This window comes from Suricata suricatta, chromosome 2 (assembly GCF_006229205.1).
Source record: "Suricata suricatta isolate VVHF042 chromosome 2, meerkat_22Aug2017_6uvM2_HiC, whole genome shotgun sequence".
Lineage (NCBI taxonomy): Eukaryota > Metazoa > Chordata > Mammalia > Carnivora > Herpestidae > Suricata > Suricata suricatta.
The window spans coordinates 79,478,799-79,497,411 of NC_043701.1; the positions used below are offsets into that span (position 1 = coordinate 79,478,799).

At 37.2% G+C, this 18,613-nt stretch overlaps 1 protein-coding gene across 1 annotated transcript in view; it reads right to left on the reverse strand.

Annotated features, from left to right (window-relative positions):
- The window catches only part of CALCR (calcitonin receptor), a 59,541-nt gene that overhangs the window by 23,410 nt on the left and 17,518 nt on the right, over nt 1–18,613 (reverse strand). Inside the window, exons 5-6 of the mRNA XM_029957102.1 lie at nt 17,949–18,040; nt 10,619–10,745 (exon numbers count right to left, since the gene is read on the reverse strand). Coding sequence (XP_029812962.1) covers nt 10,619–10,745; nt 17,949–18,040 — 219 coding nt within the window. The remainder of the gene's footprint in view (nt 1–10,618; nt 10,746–17,948; nt 18,041–18,613) is intronic.

An 18,613-nucleotide genomic window follows, 5' to 3' on the forward strand; every position in this document is an offset into this window, starting at 1 on the left:
CATAGTCACTTTTTTTTTCTCATAAAGGAGAGATGTAAGACTTAACAGCTAAATTCAATTACATGTAACAGTAAGAGGGATGCCCTCCACTGAAGTGGTATTTATGGAAGCAATTGAAACATTTTTCTATAATGGCCATCTTTCTATGAGACCTATTTAAAAGTATGTCTTTTGCTGCTTCCCTTATCATTTCAATTAAAAGAAAACAAGTTTTTGTCTGAGTCAAAAATACTCAGTCTTTTCTCCCCACTCCACCATTCCAAATAGCATTTCTTTAGAAAACAGAAAATTAAGAGAAAACATGGTCTCAAATGATTGAAAAAGGTTCTACATTATGGGCCCTTCAACAGTCTGCCCCGAACTGTGAGAAAGAATTTTGATTTCAGGATAGTCTTATTTTTTTAATATTAAAATTTTGTTTAATGTTTTATTTGTTTCTGAGTGAGAGAGAGCATGAATAGGGGAGGAGCAGAAAGAGAGAGAGAGGGACACAGAATGTGAAGCGGGCTCCAGGCTCTGAGCTGTCAGCACAGAGCCTGACACAGGGCTTGAACTCACCAACAGTGAGATCATGTCCTGAGCTAAAGTCAGACGCTCAACCAACTGAGCAACTCAGGGCCCCCTGATTTCAGGATAGTTTTAAAGTATTATTATTGGAGAAGGGTTTTCATAATTAGCTTTAGTTTTATGTGAAAAAGTTTACAAGTGCTCCCATTCTCTGTGATATGATTGGAAGGAAGTATGTGTTTATTTCTCATTCATCTCAACATTATTGAACACAATTATAGGACGAAAACAAAACGGGAGATATTAGAGCTGATGAGATAAAGAATGTTGAGAAGTGTTTATTTCCCTTAATTATTTGAAGTTGTGGATTGTGTCCTGAGACATGTTATGGGAGAATGAGATATATGAATATTTTGGTATATGATCAAAGAAAAGTAAATTATTTCACATTTTTACTTTTTTCATCTTTCTATTGCTTTTCTTTCCTTCTAAAGCAATATCAGTGTTACAAATTTTCCAAAAAGGCTTAGTGAAAAATTAGTGATATTATTTATCACTGCCATTTTCTCCCTTTTGTAAGTGGTCCCTTATCATTCTGGAAGCCATTTTAAAGCAAGGAATGAGTTCCCAGCAGAGAAAGATAACCAGAAAAACACCCGAAGTGTCCACAAACTTTCACGTGCATAAGCATTTCTGTACAGGAATGTATATTGTACTTGATAGATGAATTAAGGGATTTTGGAGCACAATTTTGATGATTTCAAAATTTTATTTTAATACCCAACACCCCTACTATGGGTCAGTTCCACAATACTGCTTCTCTCTTTAGGCTTTCATTTTAAGGAGAATAATTTATAAAGCTCTAAGCAAAACTTTATAGTCTTTAAATCAATTTCTTTATTAGGTGACTGATTATTTCTTGCTGTTAGGCATGTCATCTGTTTCCCCAACCTATCTATCAGCCATGGAACTGCATTCCATATGTGTGAAGTTTACAGGGAGAAATGAGAGTGTTTCTCTAGAATGTGATATAAATTATTTATTTTAAAGGTAGCTTGCATCATGTCCTCAAATTTCAGGTTTCAGTGAAGATTTTCACCTGCTTGTTTTCATCCTAGATTTTTCCTGCCCATAATATATGTGCTTTTCAAACTAGTATTTACCTTGCTCTATCATAAGAGTGAACTTTTCTTTTCTGAGGTGTTTTCATTTCTTCCTTTTTAAATGTTTGTTTGTTTGTTTATATTTTTGAGAGAGAGAAGAGAGAACGAACATGAGCAGGGGAAGGGCAGAGAGACAGGAGGACAGAGGATCTGAAGCAGGCTCCATGCTGACAGCACAGAGCCCGATGTGGGGCTCAAACTCATACACTGAGAGATTCAGGACCTGAGCTGAAGTCCGACGGTTATCGACTGAGCCACCCAGGAGCCTTTGGATATTTTTATTTATAAATTTCTAAATAGTCAAGGTCTCATTATCTTTCTTTGAGGGTGATTTTTTATTACTTTTTTCAGGGCAACTTCTCTTTACAACTTTTTGTGGAGCTGCAATAGTGCTACTCCAAAGAAATGGTTTGTGTCATTTGAGGATGTCTCTGGTTGTTGTATGGATCAGGAAATACTGGAAAGGTCTTCTTCCAGTTTCTCCAGGAAACATGCCATATTGGGCCCAGGGAAATGAAAGAGGGATTTTATGATTTCAGAGTCAACGTGGGGCTTCCTTGGGAAACAGGAGTCAGGCCTGTAGGGGCAATGCAGTCTCCTATGAATGGCTGCCTGGATTAGGACTTTGTCCATGTTCTAGCCACTTACACACAGACCACCAGAACTGGTCACAGATGAAAACTAACGTGAAACTATCCAGAAGAACTAGGAGATGGGAAGGAGTGATAGGTAAAAATGTAGAGAAGAAAAGCCTTGTGGGAGGGAGATAGGCTAACCACATCTAAATGCCAAAACAAAAAGGATTCTGATCTAGTCAATTTTGTTGGAGTCTGATAAGTTTCTGGAAATCACATTTTTCTTCTTCTGTGTCTGTTCCAGGAAGAGTGGCCAACATGTATATGTACGTCAATAGGACCCCAGCAGGGTTTGTTCTGCCTCTTGGAGATGATTTTGTCTAGTGTGGGCACAAACTTTTGGGGGAATGGAGGTTGCATCTTCATGATCTTCCCCCGAATTATTTGGAACTGGAGTGAACAGTGCTGTGAATTTGTGGGCAAACCGTTTTGGTTGTCTACCATGGAAGATGGATCAAATAAGACTGACATTCGACTAGGATGGTAGTTTTTCCAGGTTTCTTCTCTTGAACAGAGAGGGTGATTTTGATACATGGAGAACTACAAAGGAATATGGCTTAAATTTTCCTCTCCATCCCTTCATGTATCTTATAAGCTTGAGAATTCCTTTAATCTACTCCTTGATATAAAGGGGGCGCCTGGGTGGCTCAGTCGGTTAAGTGTCCGGCTTTGGCTCAGGTCATGATCTCACGGTTTGTGGGTTTGAGCCCTGCATCAGGCTCTGTGCTGACAGCTCAGAGCCTGGAGCATGCTTCAGATTCTGTGTCTCCCTCTCTCTGTGACCCTCCCCTGCTCATGCTGTCTCTCTCTGTCTCTCAAAAATAAAAACATTAAAAAAAAAAGTCTAAGAGGTGTGGGTATGGTTTACTTATAAGAGTATGAGTTTCTGAAAGCTTCTTATAGTGCATCCCTCCAAAATAGGTCTATGTTCAAATGTAAATAATAAAAGAGTCTATAGTAGTGATCTTCCTATGGGGGTGATTTTCTTAAATTTTAGCATGCATCAAAATCACTGGGAGAGGTTGTTAAAACACATGTTCTTGGGCCCTAGTAATAGAGATTATGATTCCAAGGGTCTAACGAGGGACCTAAGATTCTGCATTTCAAGCAGTGCCTGGGGATCCTGATGCTGTTGGTCCATGGGCCACTCTTTGAATTGATTTGGGGGGACAGATGTAATTTCCTCAACACCTGACTCCCGTTTTAGTTACTTGCTGGCTTTCCAGTGCCGATAATCCTAATCCCAGGAGGCTCACAATGCAGTGGGAGAAGTCCCAACTTTGAGTCACATGTATACTAAAACCTCATGAGGACAAATTACAGTACTTTTTGTCAAGATGCCAGTTGCAGTTGATAAACGGAGGAGCAAAAAGGCACTCATATCAACTTGAAAACTGTCAACTCGTACAGTCTTTAAAGCTAGCTGAATGAAGGAGAAGAATCCCCCAGTCAGAAAATCAGCCTTAAATAACTTTCTGAGGAAGTACCACAATCTTTCTGCAGAGGAATTTCAGGATGTAACATTTTCAATTAAATGTGAGCCTGTCATGCAATTTTGAGCTGATTTCTGATAAAGCCTCAGAGAAAATGAGCTTGAATCTGTGGAACTCTAGTTGTGATTCAGTGTGTTTAGGGGGGGGAAGCACTGGAGATAAAAGTCCCATCTAAGATAAGCAGATTGCCAGATGACCCACACATTGGCAAAGGAAGCACTCTGGAAGTGTTCAGAAAACAAAGCCACAGTAAACACAAAAGCAGGATACACACAGGATGAGGGGGGGAAGTCTGTTAGGAGTGTAAGGAGGGAATACCAAGTAACAGCTTGCTGCTCTCAAGGGCCTTTCTCTATATGGTATACCGAGGATATTATGTTACTCTTCACTAGACGTTCTCAAGCCATGACTGATTTAGTTTTATTTTCTCAGACCACCGCCCTTTTGTTTATTTCTGACTTACTAACCTCGGAGTATTCTCTGCATTCGGCTTTTACACTTAGTCCTTTTGGATTTAAGCAATATTTTACAAATGCTCTGGGTTTCCAATCTCCTGTGCTGTGTAACATGGAAATGAAACTAGGTGCAGAGTTAGAAAATGACAAGTACTTAATTAAGGCATCATGACTATGGTAACAACTATAATATAAGTAATAATAGCTAACATTTGACAATTGTTAAGTCAATTGTTTTTGAAGATTTTAAGTGTACCAGTTCATTTAACCCTCACAAACAGCTCTATGAGGAAGGTGCTATTAATATCTCCACTTTACATATTAGAAAAGTGAGTTTCAGTAAATTGCTCAGCATTGCAGAATAATCTGTAAGTATGTAGAAGAACCACAGGATCTGAGATCCTCTAGGGTCCATGAGATCAGTTTGGAGCAATCCAGCTAAGACAAGCAATCCTAGCAATGAGCCAATGGAGTTGGTTCAATGTACAAACTCCCTTTGTACACCCAACAGAGGGCACAAAATTCTTCTATCTTGACCAGAAGCTTTTGAGAATGAAATCTATAAGAAGTTCTGCATAAAATGCATGATAAACTTCTCAAAGCAGGGGAAACTAGCTGACAATGTTGACATGAAGCCTTACTACACAAACCATGTCACAAGGTACCATTTGTAAATCTGGCCAGACTGGCCAGATGAGAGAACTGGAGGTTGGGTTAATGTTTATAGCCATTTTAGCAATAAATTCTTCAAATCCACGTGGGAAAGGGGTCAATTATAAATAACAAATTTAAAAAGAAATAAAGAAATTCTCCATACTTTTCTGCACCATATAGTCTCGTTAAAATACCATTTATTGGTTTGATATGTAAGTAAAGTGAAATGGCATAAATGACCAGAATAGGATATTTCATTTCATTATCACATCTTGGCAATGTGCTCTCTGCATTGTCCCTCAAGTCTATCATACTTTTCCCAATCTATTTTCTTCCACAGGCTACTAAGGTGAATAATTCCAGTCTAGTTTTACTTGCACTTATCTTTCATCTCAAAAACTCTGCTGTCTCTGTCACTTCTTTCACATGGAGACGTCCTCCCTTGCACCAGCCTCCTCTGGGCTGGGTAGGAGGGTTCCAGTTTCCATTCTGGGTTTCATCTGTCTCTGATCTAGGCCACCATTCCAAACTGATCTTTCTGTAACTAGGATGAAGTTCTGAGTTAGTCTGGTGGCTCAACTGTCCTGAACAAATTAGAAGTAGAAGAAATCCACTTTGTTTTTCAGAACTTGGGACTCATTTGACTTTACTTATATAAGAGGCTATAGAAAATGTGTCTCGATTATTTTGGCTTTTGAAGTGCAAAATGCCCAGATTCCCAGTAAAAACTAATCTCTCTTGTATTGTCCCTTTCAGACCCAGATAAAAAGTTCAGAGAGACATTTCTTCCTAGAAAATGACAAGTATGCTGCCAGCTTCCTTTAGATGCGGTAAGAACAATGCTTTTAATTCTGCCTCCTGACTCTCTACATGAAGATCATCAAATAAGCAGATGGAACAAGAAAATGAAATTTTAGATATTATGGAAATGAAATGCTCAAATGACACACATGACAATGGGCAATTTTCACATCACTCAATAAACTGAGGCTCTATTCAGCCCTTATTTGTGCCATGAGTTATTTTGAGTTTAACTTTTTAAAAAAGAATGTCAAGGAATGAAATTCTCACCCTTGGTTTTACAGGAGAGAATCTGCCTAACCAAAAAAAAATTCCAAGGAAAGAAACTAGCTACTTTGATGGGAAAGGGGCCACAAGTCCATAGGGATTCCCTACTGAAGAGTGAGAACATTGTTTGCTTTTGCCCCCAACAAAATAAACTCTTCTAGAAGTAGTGCAACAGCATTTGGGATGATGCAGCCTCCTTTTACAAGAAATAACTCTCTTTTTAATATATTCCCTTGGGCACTGGGAAGGAAAATCTTTTTGCCTCTCAACTGCTGATTCAGTGACCTGAGAATTGGGTCACAATGAAAAAATAATCCACAACTCTGCCTTTAGTTTGCTTAAGAGAAAAAAGTGTCTTTAAAATTATACATTTTGTTGTTTTTTTAAAGTAGACATACACCTGAATCACAGATAAATGGAATCTTGATAATATGCTTTTCTTTAATTTATGACTGTGATTATATTTTTATGTTAGTTGTAATTTCAATCAATATTTGTAATTGCCAAGGTCCAATAACTTCTGTTTTTCAAAAATTTCTTGTGCTTTTTTTCTATTTTGGGGGGGGTCTATTCTAGTTTTCTTTTAAAATTTTTAATGTTTATTTATTTTTGAGAGAGAGAGAGAAAGAGACAAAGCGTGAGCAGGGCAGAGCCAGAGAGAGGGGCAGAATCTGAAGCAGGCTCCAGGCTCCAAGCTGTCAGCACAGAGCCAGATGAGGGGCTCAAACCTATGAACCATGAGATTGTGACCTGAGCTGAAGTTGGAGGCTTCACTGACTGAGGCCCCCAGGCCCCCCATTCTTGGGTTTTTGTTATCTCTCTTCTAGGCTATGGAGAACCTTAATCTAATGTTTTCTGGAATGTTACTCTTGCAAGAAAAATGCAATATTTCAAATGATTCATTTAAAGTAACATTTATATATAATTTTGCATGTGACTTAGTAATATATTGATGACCTGATTCTCAGTGTTTGGGTGCTATTTTTTCTGCCTTTTTAGTGGTGGAGAACTTTATTCTTAGTAAAGATGGGGCTTTTCTAGTTAAACTTTTCCTAGTTCTTGTTTATCCCCTATAAATGTAAATATATCACAATAGGGAAAATTTCTCCTTTCTTGATTCCTGAATTTATAGTTTCAACTGCAATTGACTTTTGTTGTCTTTGGATGGGAAATGATAGTTAAGAAATAGGGCTTCTCTGAATGCATTCATGACAGAATATGTATTTTCAAGATGGGCTACAGAAAAGATTTCAAGACCAGTGTCTCTCCTGGAAATAATATACGAGCAGTTTCAAGGATGGATGAATAAATAACATAGAAGACATGCTTACTTGAGGGTTTTTTCTTGCCCTTTCTTGAACTAACTTTGCTTAGACATATAGCCCCATGTTGTTTGCATACAGAGTTAGAGAAAAGACTGAACAAGATCTCACTGGAAAACAATATTTTCAAATAGAAAACATACTAAAAACAAATGACCTATAATTTTGGAGGGGCAAGTGTATGCTTCACAATTTATAAACATGAATTAATTTTAGTCACTATAGTCATTTGTGTTTGGTCTACACTATTTATATGTATTAGTAAAAGGCATGAATGTCCAAATTTTGTCTTATGGAAGAAACAGACGTTTGGAAATGTGAAAGAGGGCACATTGTGTTCACACATTATGATGTTCCCCATTTCCCACTGTCAGTGACTTGTTATTGGTGGCTTCTTCTCATATTGTCTAACCTCAAAGGAGAGGAGGCTTCCTTTGCATTCAGACTTTTTGCTCCTGTGTTCTCCATTGAGAAACCCCGCAAACACTTGGAAATAGGTAAACAAAGGACCGAATGGTTGCAAGACATAGGAAGCTGTTTCCATCTGAGGCTTAGTCTATTCCTAGTGATTGTGAAGGGAATGTCATAGATAGCTATTTTCCACCATTCTATTTAGTTCAGCTTGAAGACTAAAATTCGAGTTTTGGACACTCAGCAACACTTGGTTGATTGGATTAAATTCTGCCTTTCAAGATTTTACAATTTTTCCCTAGGAAGTTTATTCTTGCATAGCTAATAACAAGTCTGTTAGGTTAACAATATATTGATTGGCAGAATCAGGTGCTAGTCATGTCATAAAGATAAACTTCTTTCCTGTTTTTCAAGCTTAGATCATTTTGAGAATACCAAATATGTGCAAGAGAGCCGCCCTCATTCCCACCCAGAAGGAAGCTTCCTTTTAATTTCTCTGGGTCCTCTATGCTCACACTTACATTCTCCCAGGAGATGGGCTGTACAGTGGTTGAACTGTGTCCCTAGACATCTACATTATAGGCTTTATTATAGGTCTCTAGGCAAGAGAGAAGCTGCAAGGCAGAGCTGGGCTGACTTGTTGGCTAAGAGGCAGCCTGTGCATGGTAACTGGCAGAGCAGATAGGCAGGGGTGCCCCTAAAGTATCCAATGAAAGTGAAAACATCCACTGTTAAGAGCCACGAATAGACTAATAAATGGGTGAGGGAAGCCAAGTGCAGAGACCTAGGAAGTTAATTACAGGCTAGAGTTAGGAGCAACTGTGTGAGCAATCACTTACAATCCTGTGTGCCCTTGGGAATTTTTTAGTTTTCAGCTTTGGGGAGTCTGGGTGGATCATTCAGTTGAGCATCCAACTCTTGACTCAGGTTCAGGTCATGATCTCACAGTTCCTGGGATTGAGCCCTGTGTTTGGCTGTGTGCTGACAGCACGGAGCCTGCTAGAGATTTTCCTTCTCTCTCTTTTTCTACCCCTTCCATGCTCATGTGTGCTTCTCTTTCTCTCTCAAAATGAAGAAAATAAAGCTTAAAAAAGTTAAAGCTTTATGCTACTTTTGGGACTCCGGGACAAGTTCTTGGAAGTAAGTGGAACAGCTTTTATTTTCCTTGTTGATGGATAAGGCTAAATAGCTTTAGTAATTCAATAGCAAATCCAGAAAAATCCTGAATTTAGACTATTTCAGGAAGATAGTAGGTTTGATATGGATGAGAAGCCCCCTTTACCCTATCAGCCAGAGAGAGGGCTGGTAGAATGATACATGGGTATGAACCCTCCAGAAGAGAGATGGGAGAGAGTTTACTCAAGAGTTTACAATACTTTATAATGTGACTGAGTATTGCTCTCATAGTTATTTAGTGACTAAAGTGCCATTTCCAGGCCTACTCCATACAGATGGTAACTTTCTCAGGATTTCTGCACTTAATGGTGTATGGGAAACAGAAACTTGAGCCCTTTTCTTTTGAGAGACGCTTAGTTAATTGCTTCTTCATCTTAGTAGGTGTCCACTGCCCTAATTAAACATAGTATACGTGTCCAGTTATGGACAATTATCACTTGGGAATGGCTGAGCCCATTTTCTTAAGGAAGTAAATTAAGAGCTCCATGTGGTACATAGGAGAAAGGGTGGGCTTCTGTGTGAGACAGGTCTGGGCTTGAACCCCATCTCTAACTGACCACAGTACAGAGGACACACATCCCGTTACTCAGTGTTTATTCAGTTAATAATGGGAATAATATCCACTCTTTGCCAGGATCTTGGGAAAACTAAATGAAATTGTTTTTATTAAGATGAGTTGAAATTTTTAAAAAGTAAATTCATCAAGATTGACTGTTGGGTCACATTCTGCACGTAAGATTAGACTGTCTTCAGCTAACAGATGCCATGGTCTTAAAAGATGGACCATCATACCTTTCTGGATATGTTCACATGCAAAAATGATTAACACTGTGGATTCACTAGAAGCCAAATTAAGCTGCTTTCCCATGCCTTGCCACTGTCACGCAGGATGCATGCTCTGGGCAGATTTCATGCATTTTTGTCTTTGGGTTGGCAGAACTGTCAAATGCCAGTTTTGAAAGATGAGGCTATCTACAGATGCTTGCATAACAAAGAGAAACAAAAATGAAAATATCCCTCGGTCATTCGCTGTGTGCTGGGTAGCTTCTGTTGGTGCTCTCAAATGTCTTCTCCACCCTGCTTCCCCTGCCCTGAGCCCAGGGACACACGTCTGTACAACTCCACCCTGGCCTCCTTGCCCTCTGGTTTATGGCTGAGCTCACTTAATGGGGATAGTCAGCAGAGACTGGGAGCTGAGAGTGAGTGTGCTAGGGGTATTTCAACATTTTCTAAGTCATGCTGACATAGAATACAGCAGTATTTATATGGCTTACTAGAGTAAATGCTTACAACTCATAGCTAAATTGACTGGCACAAGCCCGCTTGGTGCCAGGACGCTATGGAAATTAGTATAAAGGGACACCTATAACCCAGTAGTGACACACTGGGGCATTGCCTTAGTACCCCTCGAATTGCCCATGTTCACAAGATGTATTCAGTAAACTTCCCATAGATGTGAATAAAAATTTTAATTCGTAGGAAAAATTCAAAATTCGTTGTATAATTCTTGTTTGGTTATGACTGAATTATTTCCAGCCCTTTACTACTCTATATAGTGATTACCCACAATAACTATATAGAAATGATGTGCCATGCTTGATGCAAAACCCAACTGTAAAAGTAAATAAGATCACATATGCAAACAGCTGCTTAAGTCAAATGATAGTACCATGTTCACTCTTTATTGTATTATGTCCTTAAGAATAAATCAAAAGCAAATCATGCAGTGTTTACCGGGTCCCTTCTCACGAGCTCTCCATTGGGCACTACTTCAACCAGGTGGATGATGATAATCATAGAATTCAGAATGTAAGTCAGAAACATGTTCTTGTGCAGAGTTACCCGTTGGCAGCCAAGGTTCCTGGAGGAAAAAGTAAAAAAAGCATTAACCAAAGCCAAAACTATTGACATACCTGAAAAAAATTATTTTGGGTAATATTTGTATTATTTCCTTTAGCAATAGATGAGAGACTTATAGAAATAAGTGAGGCTGGTCCCATCTTTAAGACTCATTATTACTTTTCTGCCTGATTTTTAAGAACATTTTTCTAGTCACAGTAGCTCATAGTTTTCAGTCCTCAGGGTGACTTCATACAATAACTGAAAGAGTAAGTGATAAAATCACTTTTAATTATACCAAGTGTTGTGAAATTAATTAAGAGAAGGACTCTTACAAGAGAAACCATAAAGATTTGGAGTATGCTTCAGGAGAAAAGTCGAATATTCATTGATGTAACCAGGCAGAAATTGTGTGGCAAATTGGATAACAGAGCATGAAGTCAGAACCAAGGTTTCCCTTAACAAAGTACTGAATCTGCGTCCTTGACCCATCACAGACACAGACTTTATTAAGTCTCCGTCATTCTTCTCTTTTGCCATTTCTTCTAATGTCTTCTTATTTCTCATATTCCAACTGGCATCAACACTGTGGTTGTCCCTTTTCACATCCTCCTGATGGCTGAGCTCAGAAACAGACACAGAATTCTAAATAGGCTCAAATTTGATCTCATTATGAGGCATATTGTGGTTTGGATCTGATGAAACCCATCCAAGTGCCACTGCTTGTTGGCATAGCCATTTCCCACCTTTTGGACACTAAACAATTTGTTGGATTTTTCATTCCTTTCTCCATTCATAAGCTTGTACATATGTATTTGTGTGAATGATCACATAAATAAACATTAGTTTGGATATCCTATTTCACTTTTTGATGCAAATGGAGAGAGCCCTGCAGGATGGCTATAACAAAATTGGAATGATTATCCAAGATGAATAAAAATCTTGCATTTACCGTAATTGATCCAGTCAAAAAACATTTAGCATAATGTGAAAACATAAAACATTCAGTTATGCCAATGACTGATCATAGTAACTATTCCGAAAATATCTGCATAGAATAAAGTTAGAATTCCAGGAATTTTGAAAAGGGAGTTCTGGGGAAATATGAAATATGAGAATGGTCTGGGTTTATTTACAATGCTTTCCTAAATTTCAAGTCAAAAGAAAATGCAATTATCTGTAGTATAAAGTCAATTTAAGTAATGAGGGCATCTGTTAAAACATTTTGGTTAGTGTAGCTACATCTTTTGATATTCAGGAAGCACAACCATTAGGAAATAGTTAACACAGAATATTTTAAAATTTGCAAATTGCCAAGTAGGGATAGAATGCAGAACTTTATATCCAGGAAGAGTTTAGAGAAGAACTTAAACACACACATGTGCATATACACACACACAAACACACCCATATCCTACTTTATTTGGCAGCAGAAAACTCTGTTAAATAAAGCAAACCTAATTGGTTTTATAATAGTACTATAAAAGTAGGTTTAAGGCTTTAAAAAGAAACAATTACTTATGGGAAACATCATACCCACTTATACTGTATAAACTCTTCAATATTTCAACTGGTACATTAAACCTGTGACCTGCCATTTTCCATATAGTCATAATAGCATTTTATAATTCTTCTCACTGGGGGGCAAATATCTGTGGTCTCATTACTGGATTCCGCCTGGCTTAAACCAACAACAGTTGACATTATCTAGAACTAAAGAGTATGGATAAATACATCATACAGCACTGCTATTCCCATGCTGGGTTTGCTTTTCATCAGGTAGAGTTCAATAATCTGCCGATATACATTAGTTTAAAGGACTGCTTAATGCTCAGTCTTCTGTGTAAACCAAAAATCTACTTCCTCCACTTCTAGCTTATTATTCCCTGGCCCTCTTACCCTTACATTATTATTGTTTTTTCTCTTAAGACCACCTTCTGACATATCATATATTTATTTATTGCCTGTTTCTCCATTTCTCTCATTGGAGTGGGAGTGCTAAAGGGTTTGTTCTGTGCACCTACACCAGTGTTTGACACCTTATAGGGCTTGATACTCATGTTTTTAAATAAAAAATATTTACATAAGAGCAATTTCCTTCTTCAAGTTGTGACCAGTAGTTTTCCAGTATATCAGAGAACTACATTAAATGCTATATTATCTCATATCTTAGACTTTGAATCATACTGAACATTTGCCAAGTTCTTACTATAGGCATTAACTACCTAAATCAGACATTATGCTGTTGTTCAACAGTAGCTAAAACTATATACAGTACTGTGTTATGTACATAATGAGAAAATGAGGGTTTAAAGCTGGATAAACTATTAGGCTCCAAAGGAAGAATATGATTAGTATATAATAGGAGTTTCTGTGTCTTAAAGTTTCAATATAATTTCTGCTTACTGTGTTTAAGACATTTTTATTACACTTACTTGATGACATTTACACTCAGCTTTTTGAAGCCAGTTAATGGTACTTTAAATTTATTAAAATTCCTTCAGTAATCTAACACATATCACTGTGTACCCATTTAATAATCCAACACATGTTACTGTATGGTTCAGACCTTTGGGAGATGCTAGGGATAGGATGAACAAAACAGACCCCCCTGCCTTCAGAGACCTTATATGCTAAATAACTGTTTTTTTACTCTTATTATGATTACTGTTCTGAAGGAGAGGTATAGGATGCTAAAGAGAGTAACTGAACTTAACACAAGTAATTATGTGTTCAGTTGTTATTAATGCAAATATCTTGTTGCTTGAATGAACATGATCTGTCAGATCTGAACGGTCTTAAGTAGAAAATAGCTATACTTCATTCCTCTTGATTAAAAGAAACAAGTACTTAGATAGACAGAACATTGCTTACTTTTTGCGTGACAAGAAAATCTAAGTACTATAGATTCTCTAAGAGCAGAAGGATAAGACAACATACTCTATGTCTGTTTTGGCCTAAGTGTCACTCACATGTGAGGAAGAGATGAGGATTTACCTAGGTATGAGTAAATCTTGGAGTAAATCTGCCTCACTATTTGTTTCAAGTAATTGGGACCCTATGTATGTATGTATGTGTGTGCTCTTTGCGGAGCTTGCAGTTGTAGGAGAAGGCATTTAATATTTGCCTTGAGTCTTGCATATTGCATAAAACAGTCCGATATCACAGGATAAGGAAGAGCAGTGCTCAGTCCTTTATAAGACAGTGTAATTATAGTCCCATTCAAAGTAAATAAGGAAAGAAGCAAGCCATAAAACAAGTGAAAGTTGTTTTGAATTTCCTGGTGCATGAGAAGACACACATTGGAATAACTTGTGATTAGTACAAGCAGCCATGTCTTGCAGTGTAACGCTAAGTGCTCCTTTACCTGGCTGTCATCTCTTGTTCGCAATGGACTAGACAAGTGAGGGGGAGGGGAGGGAGTTGCAGAATGGACAGAGTTAAAACTCCTAGAAGAATTTGAAACCCAATACACTTTATATCTTTCCTCTCTGACAAGAGACTTCATACCTTTGGCTTTAGCACAAAATCTTTATCCTTTAGGAGCTCCCTTTTGATCGTTATTCTTGCTTCTTTTCCTATTACTACTATTCAGTGAGTGAACAGTTTACCAAGATATGACTGGCAGTTATCTTTTGTGTCCTGTGGTGTCAAGGGTGAGTTGGGAAAAACGGAGGTTACCTTTGGTGCCATTGATTTAGTGGTTTCTTTGGAGCCTTAGGAAGTCAGCTGGAGAGGTAAAATAGTGGGAAATAACACAAGATAAAGTGTTATCTATTCTTCCACTACGTAGATGTGACAGAGTAATAGTGAATGCTGAGTGAGTAGAGAGGAATCAGTATTGCTTCTGAAAGGTCCCAGTGGAAAACCTCCTTTTGTGCTGATATGGCCAATGTAATGTAATGTAGGCAATGTAATGCAATAAACACACCCCCCATCTTGCAACATAGATCTCTATTAACTTGCAGGCAAGAATAATTAACATTCAAAATTTAACAATCAGTAAGGCATGAGTATCAAGCAGTTAAAATGGATGATAGTGAACGTTCTATTACTGTGCTTTCCTGAGAAAAAACAGTTAGATAGTTTAGTAATTTAGGATTATTCCATAGAAACGCCAATTGATAAATTCTAACTGGAACTGATGGGATAAGTGAATTTTACTGCAAGCTTGCTTAAAATGGTCAGGAAATGCACACAAATAAATGTCTACTTATGTGGCTTTCTCAAGCCTTTCTCCCCTAAGGGTATCTTCATCTTAACTCTCTTGTTGACATTTACTATTGGCATGTAGTAGTGAGGAGTCTTGCTGAATAAATTTGACGTTTCTATTTAATCCCTCTCCATATTGTTGCTCCTAACTATTTTTCCTGCAAAGAAAATGAGTACATATGAGTAATTTCCCAGATTTTTAGCAGCAACGTATTGGCAGTTCCACAGCCTCCATGTATTTGGTGACTTTAAATTTCTCTGCAGGCTTTCTTAGCCTGCTGGTTTGAGTAGGTCACCTGCAGGGTTATTCCTTTTTATAGACCCTCTAAGGCACATTTGATGAGTTGAGCGTGAGTTTCAATGGGATGATTATGAATGGGGCATTAGGTCTGAAAAGTGGAGCTGGGTGTAACTTCTCAATTTTGGTTTCATAAAAATTTTATGAAATTGATTGTTTGGATTTTGCAAAATAACTCAACCCTGGGAATGCAGAATTAAGCTAGGGAGTGATGATTTTTTTTGTTTTTTTTGCTCAGGTTTCACACAGATGATGCGTCTTAAACTCATAAATCATAAAAGCTGCCATTGTAATATGCAGTAAAGACCTTAAGGGTGATGTTGAAGATTGAAAACAATTTGAGGAAAATGTTGCTAATTTAAAGATAAAATATAGTATAGATCAGAATTACCTTCTTTTAATATTTATGAAATGCATATGTAAAGAAAAAAATCTGAAGATTCAGAAACATAGTTTAATTTTAAGAAAAATCAGATTCCCTTGATACTTTTAGTTTGGCCAGGTTTAAGATAAAATTAAGAACAAGTATAAAAATCATATGTGACTGCTTTTAGATCTGAGTATTTGATTTCCCAGCATGTGTGTTTTTCATATCCTATTTGCCTCTTGTTGTGTGTGCTCTGGAGAACAAGCTATTTCAGTTTATGTCTCCCCATTATTGTACTCAGCTTATAGATCCATAAGGGCTGGCTTTCCTCCTAAGATTCAAGTTGCTGTTTGGCAGGTTTTGGGAACTGAGAGATAGCAGGACAGTATTAGGTGCTTTCTAGTCAGTCTGCTCCCAGATTCTCTCATGGGTTCAGCCAGATTAATTATGTTCGGGGTCTAACTGGAGTTGAGAAATATTTTAGTTTACTTTTGTGCTGCACTTTTAAACACCCATATTCACTGGCTAAATATAGGAATGAGTGTTGAAAGAATACTTTTATTTTCTTTGTAGATTTGGCTCTCACATCTCATTACTTATTTAAGTGACTGGAGAAATAAAGAAGCAAGGAATGTTCCCTGGACATTTTTTATCTTTAAACTTCTGAATACACTTATTAGTTGCACCATTACAAATTTGGGAGCTTTTTCTTTCAATTTTTTATGGTTACATTACAAATTTTAAAGGTTAGACTTTTAGTGACAGACTTTTTTTTAATCAAAGTTGTATGGGAGCCATAATGATGTATTTATTCACCGTGGTCAAGTGCAGTTGAAAAAGGAATAGATATTCCAAGATTAATCATACCGTGTGTTTACTCTGCAGTATTCTGATCACTATAATTGAAAATACTCTTCTTCTCTAAGTCTAGTAATTGATCCCTTATGTCTTATTGCTTTGTTTATATCTTTCTCCTGTAAAACCATATATGGAAGGGGCTTATTCTGTATACTTAAATTATTATTTATTTATTGTTATTTAATTATTATTATGCAGCTAACAAAAAATTGCTGTTCAATTACATTGCTTTGTCAGAATATGAATCCTGACTATATAAGGTATAGACATAATATGATAATGGGATAAGATAAAGGCAAAGATTAAAAGGGATCAAGGAAAAAATAATAGAGGAGTTGTGTTAAGGGTGTGTTTACAGGTGATTCCCCCCTTGGCTTCATCTTCTTTAGTTTATCATGATAATATTTTTTAAAAAATCAAATTAAGATTCTGTTATACTACACATGAATCACTGTATATGTAGTTACATTATCACAACTGCAAAGTGTGGAGACTATTTGTTGTCTGAGCCTATGAAGGGGCTTTACTTTACCATTTGTATAATACCACCACAACTAAAAAAGAGTATTAGTTGAACGAGACAGACCTGTAACGTAGAAATTAGTCAGGATACTCATGAAAGGGTAATGTATTGCCTCCTGCCTTTGATTTATAGAAAGTACACTGAACTTAAGACGTGTCTAGGACTGATGTTAACATACATTACTGTCTCACATGCATTATGAAGTCATTCCTGAAAAAACAGATTCAAAGTTTCAAATTCTTCATTAAAAAAAAAATCAGTAGTTTTACCAACGTACTCATTTTGCCATATATAATGCAATCAAGTGCATAGACACAGCCTTGGAATAGAAGCCTCATTGGGTTTTTACTCCTCACGGTGTCTTAGAAGCTAACTGTGGTGGATGATGCCAGGTTTGCAAGGGCAAGACATTGACACTTGACTCTTTTTCCAGAGATTCTCCTTGGACCTGGCTGAGTGAGTCAAGGCCAGAAGAGAGCCTTACCTTCCTTTTCTGGCTAAACACTATCATGGCCTCACTAGCCACACTTCTCCACCGGCCAAATTCACCTGTGATACAGGCCACAATTAGGCATGCATTTGAACTTCTGGACATGACCTCCATATTTTAGGATGAGGGTAAAAGAAGGAAGAAGAGCCTCTCCTCAACACTTCCTGCAACATTCGTGATGGTTAGTGGAGCCTTTAACATGGTAACACAGGGTACCTGTGGGCTCACAGGACTGTTTTATTTTGGGAAAGGCATATTGCCTTTGAGAATTATATGAATCCGTCTTATTTGCCTCAGAGATAGGGTTAAAAAAGGTTTTAATTAATTTTATTTTCCTTGCTACTTGATGACTCCTGGTGTTGCATTTCTCTTGTGGTTTTACAGAATGTCACCCTTCCCTCTACTCTTGTAGAGTTTACCATTTATTTCAGTACCTTAAATAAGAAAATAAAAAGCAGATGCTATGAGGGTACTTACTTGAAAAACACGAAAATCCCCAGCGAAATCACCAAGGTGAAAAGCGACATAGAATGACCCACAATAGCCAAGTAGTACAGGACGTACGCGTTCTGGAAAAACAACAACAAACCAGTTATAAAAATAAATAGGCAAATAAGTGATAATAGAGGAAGGAAAATAGTTTCTATTTTTAATATCAGTGTAATTCAACAACTGTTCTCCTTGAAAAAATCTACTAAAATTATAACATATTTCAGAGAATTTAATTATACTGAATTATAATATTTGGGGCTAACAGGTTAAAGAATATAAGATTATCAGTTATACTAGAATATGCATGATATGGTGGGAAGAATATAAGCTGGTGGACAAGAGTATAAGAACATCAGAGCTGGTCTTTACTCAGAGTATTAATGATTAAATCTTTGTGTGACTCTCATAAGTCAGCCACTTCACCCCTTTAGATCTCAGTAGTTTTAATCTGTAAAATAAAGTGGTCAAATTAAATGATTTTTAAAACAGTTACATGCTGCTTATAAGAAACATTAAATGCTGGGATACAGAAATACAGGTCATAAAATGATGGGGAAAAGATGATCTAAATAAACAGTAGCCATGAGAAAATGGGTGTAATATCATACAGGTCCAAAAATTAAGTCAGAGAGATAAAACAATTTTTAGTT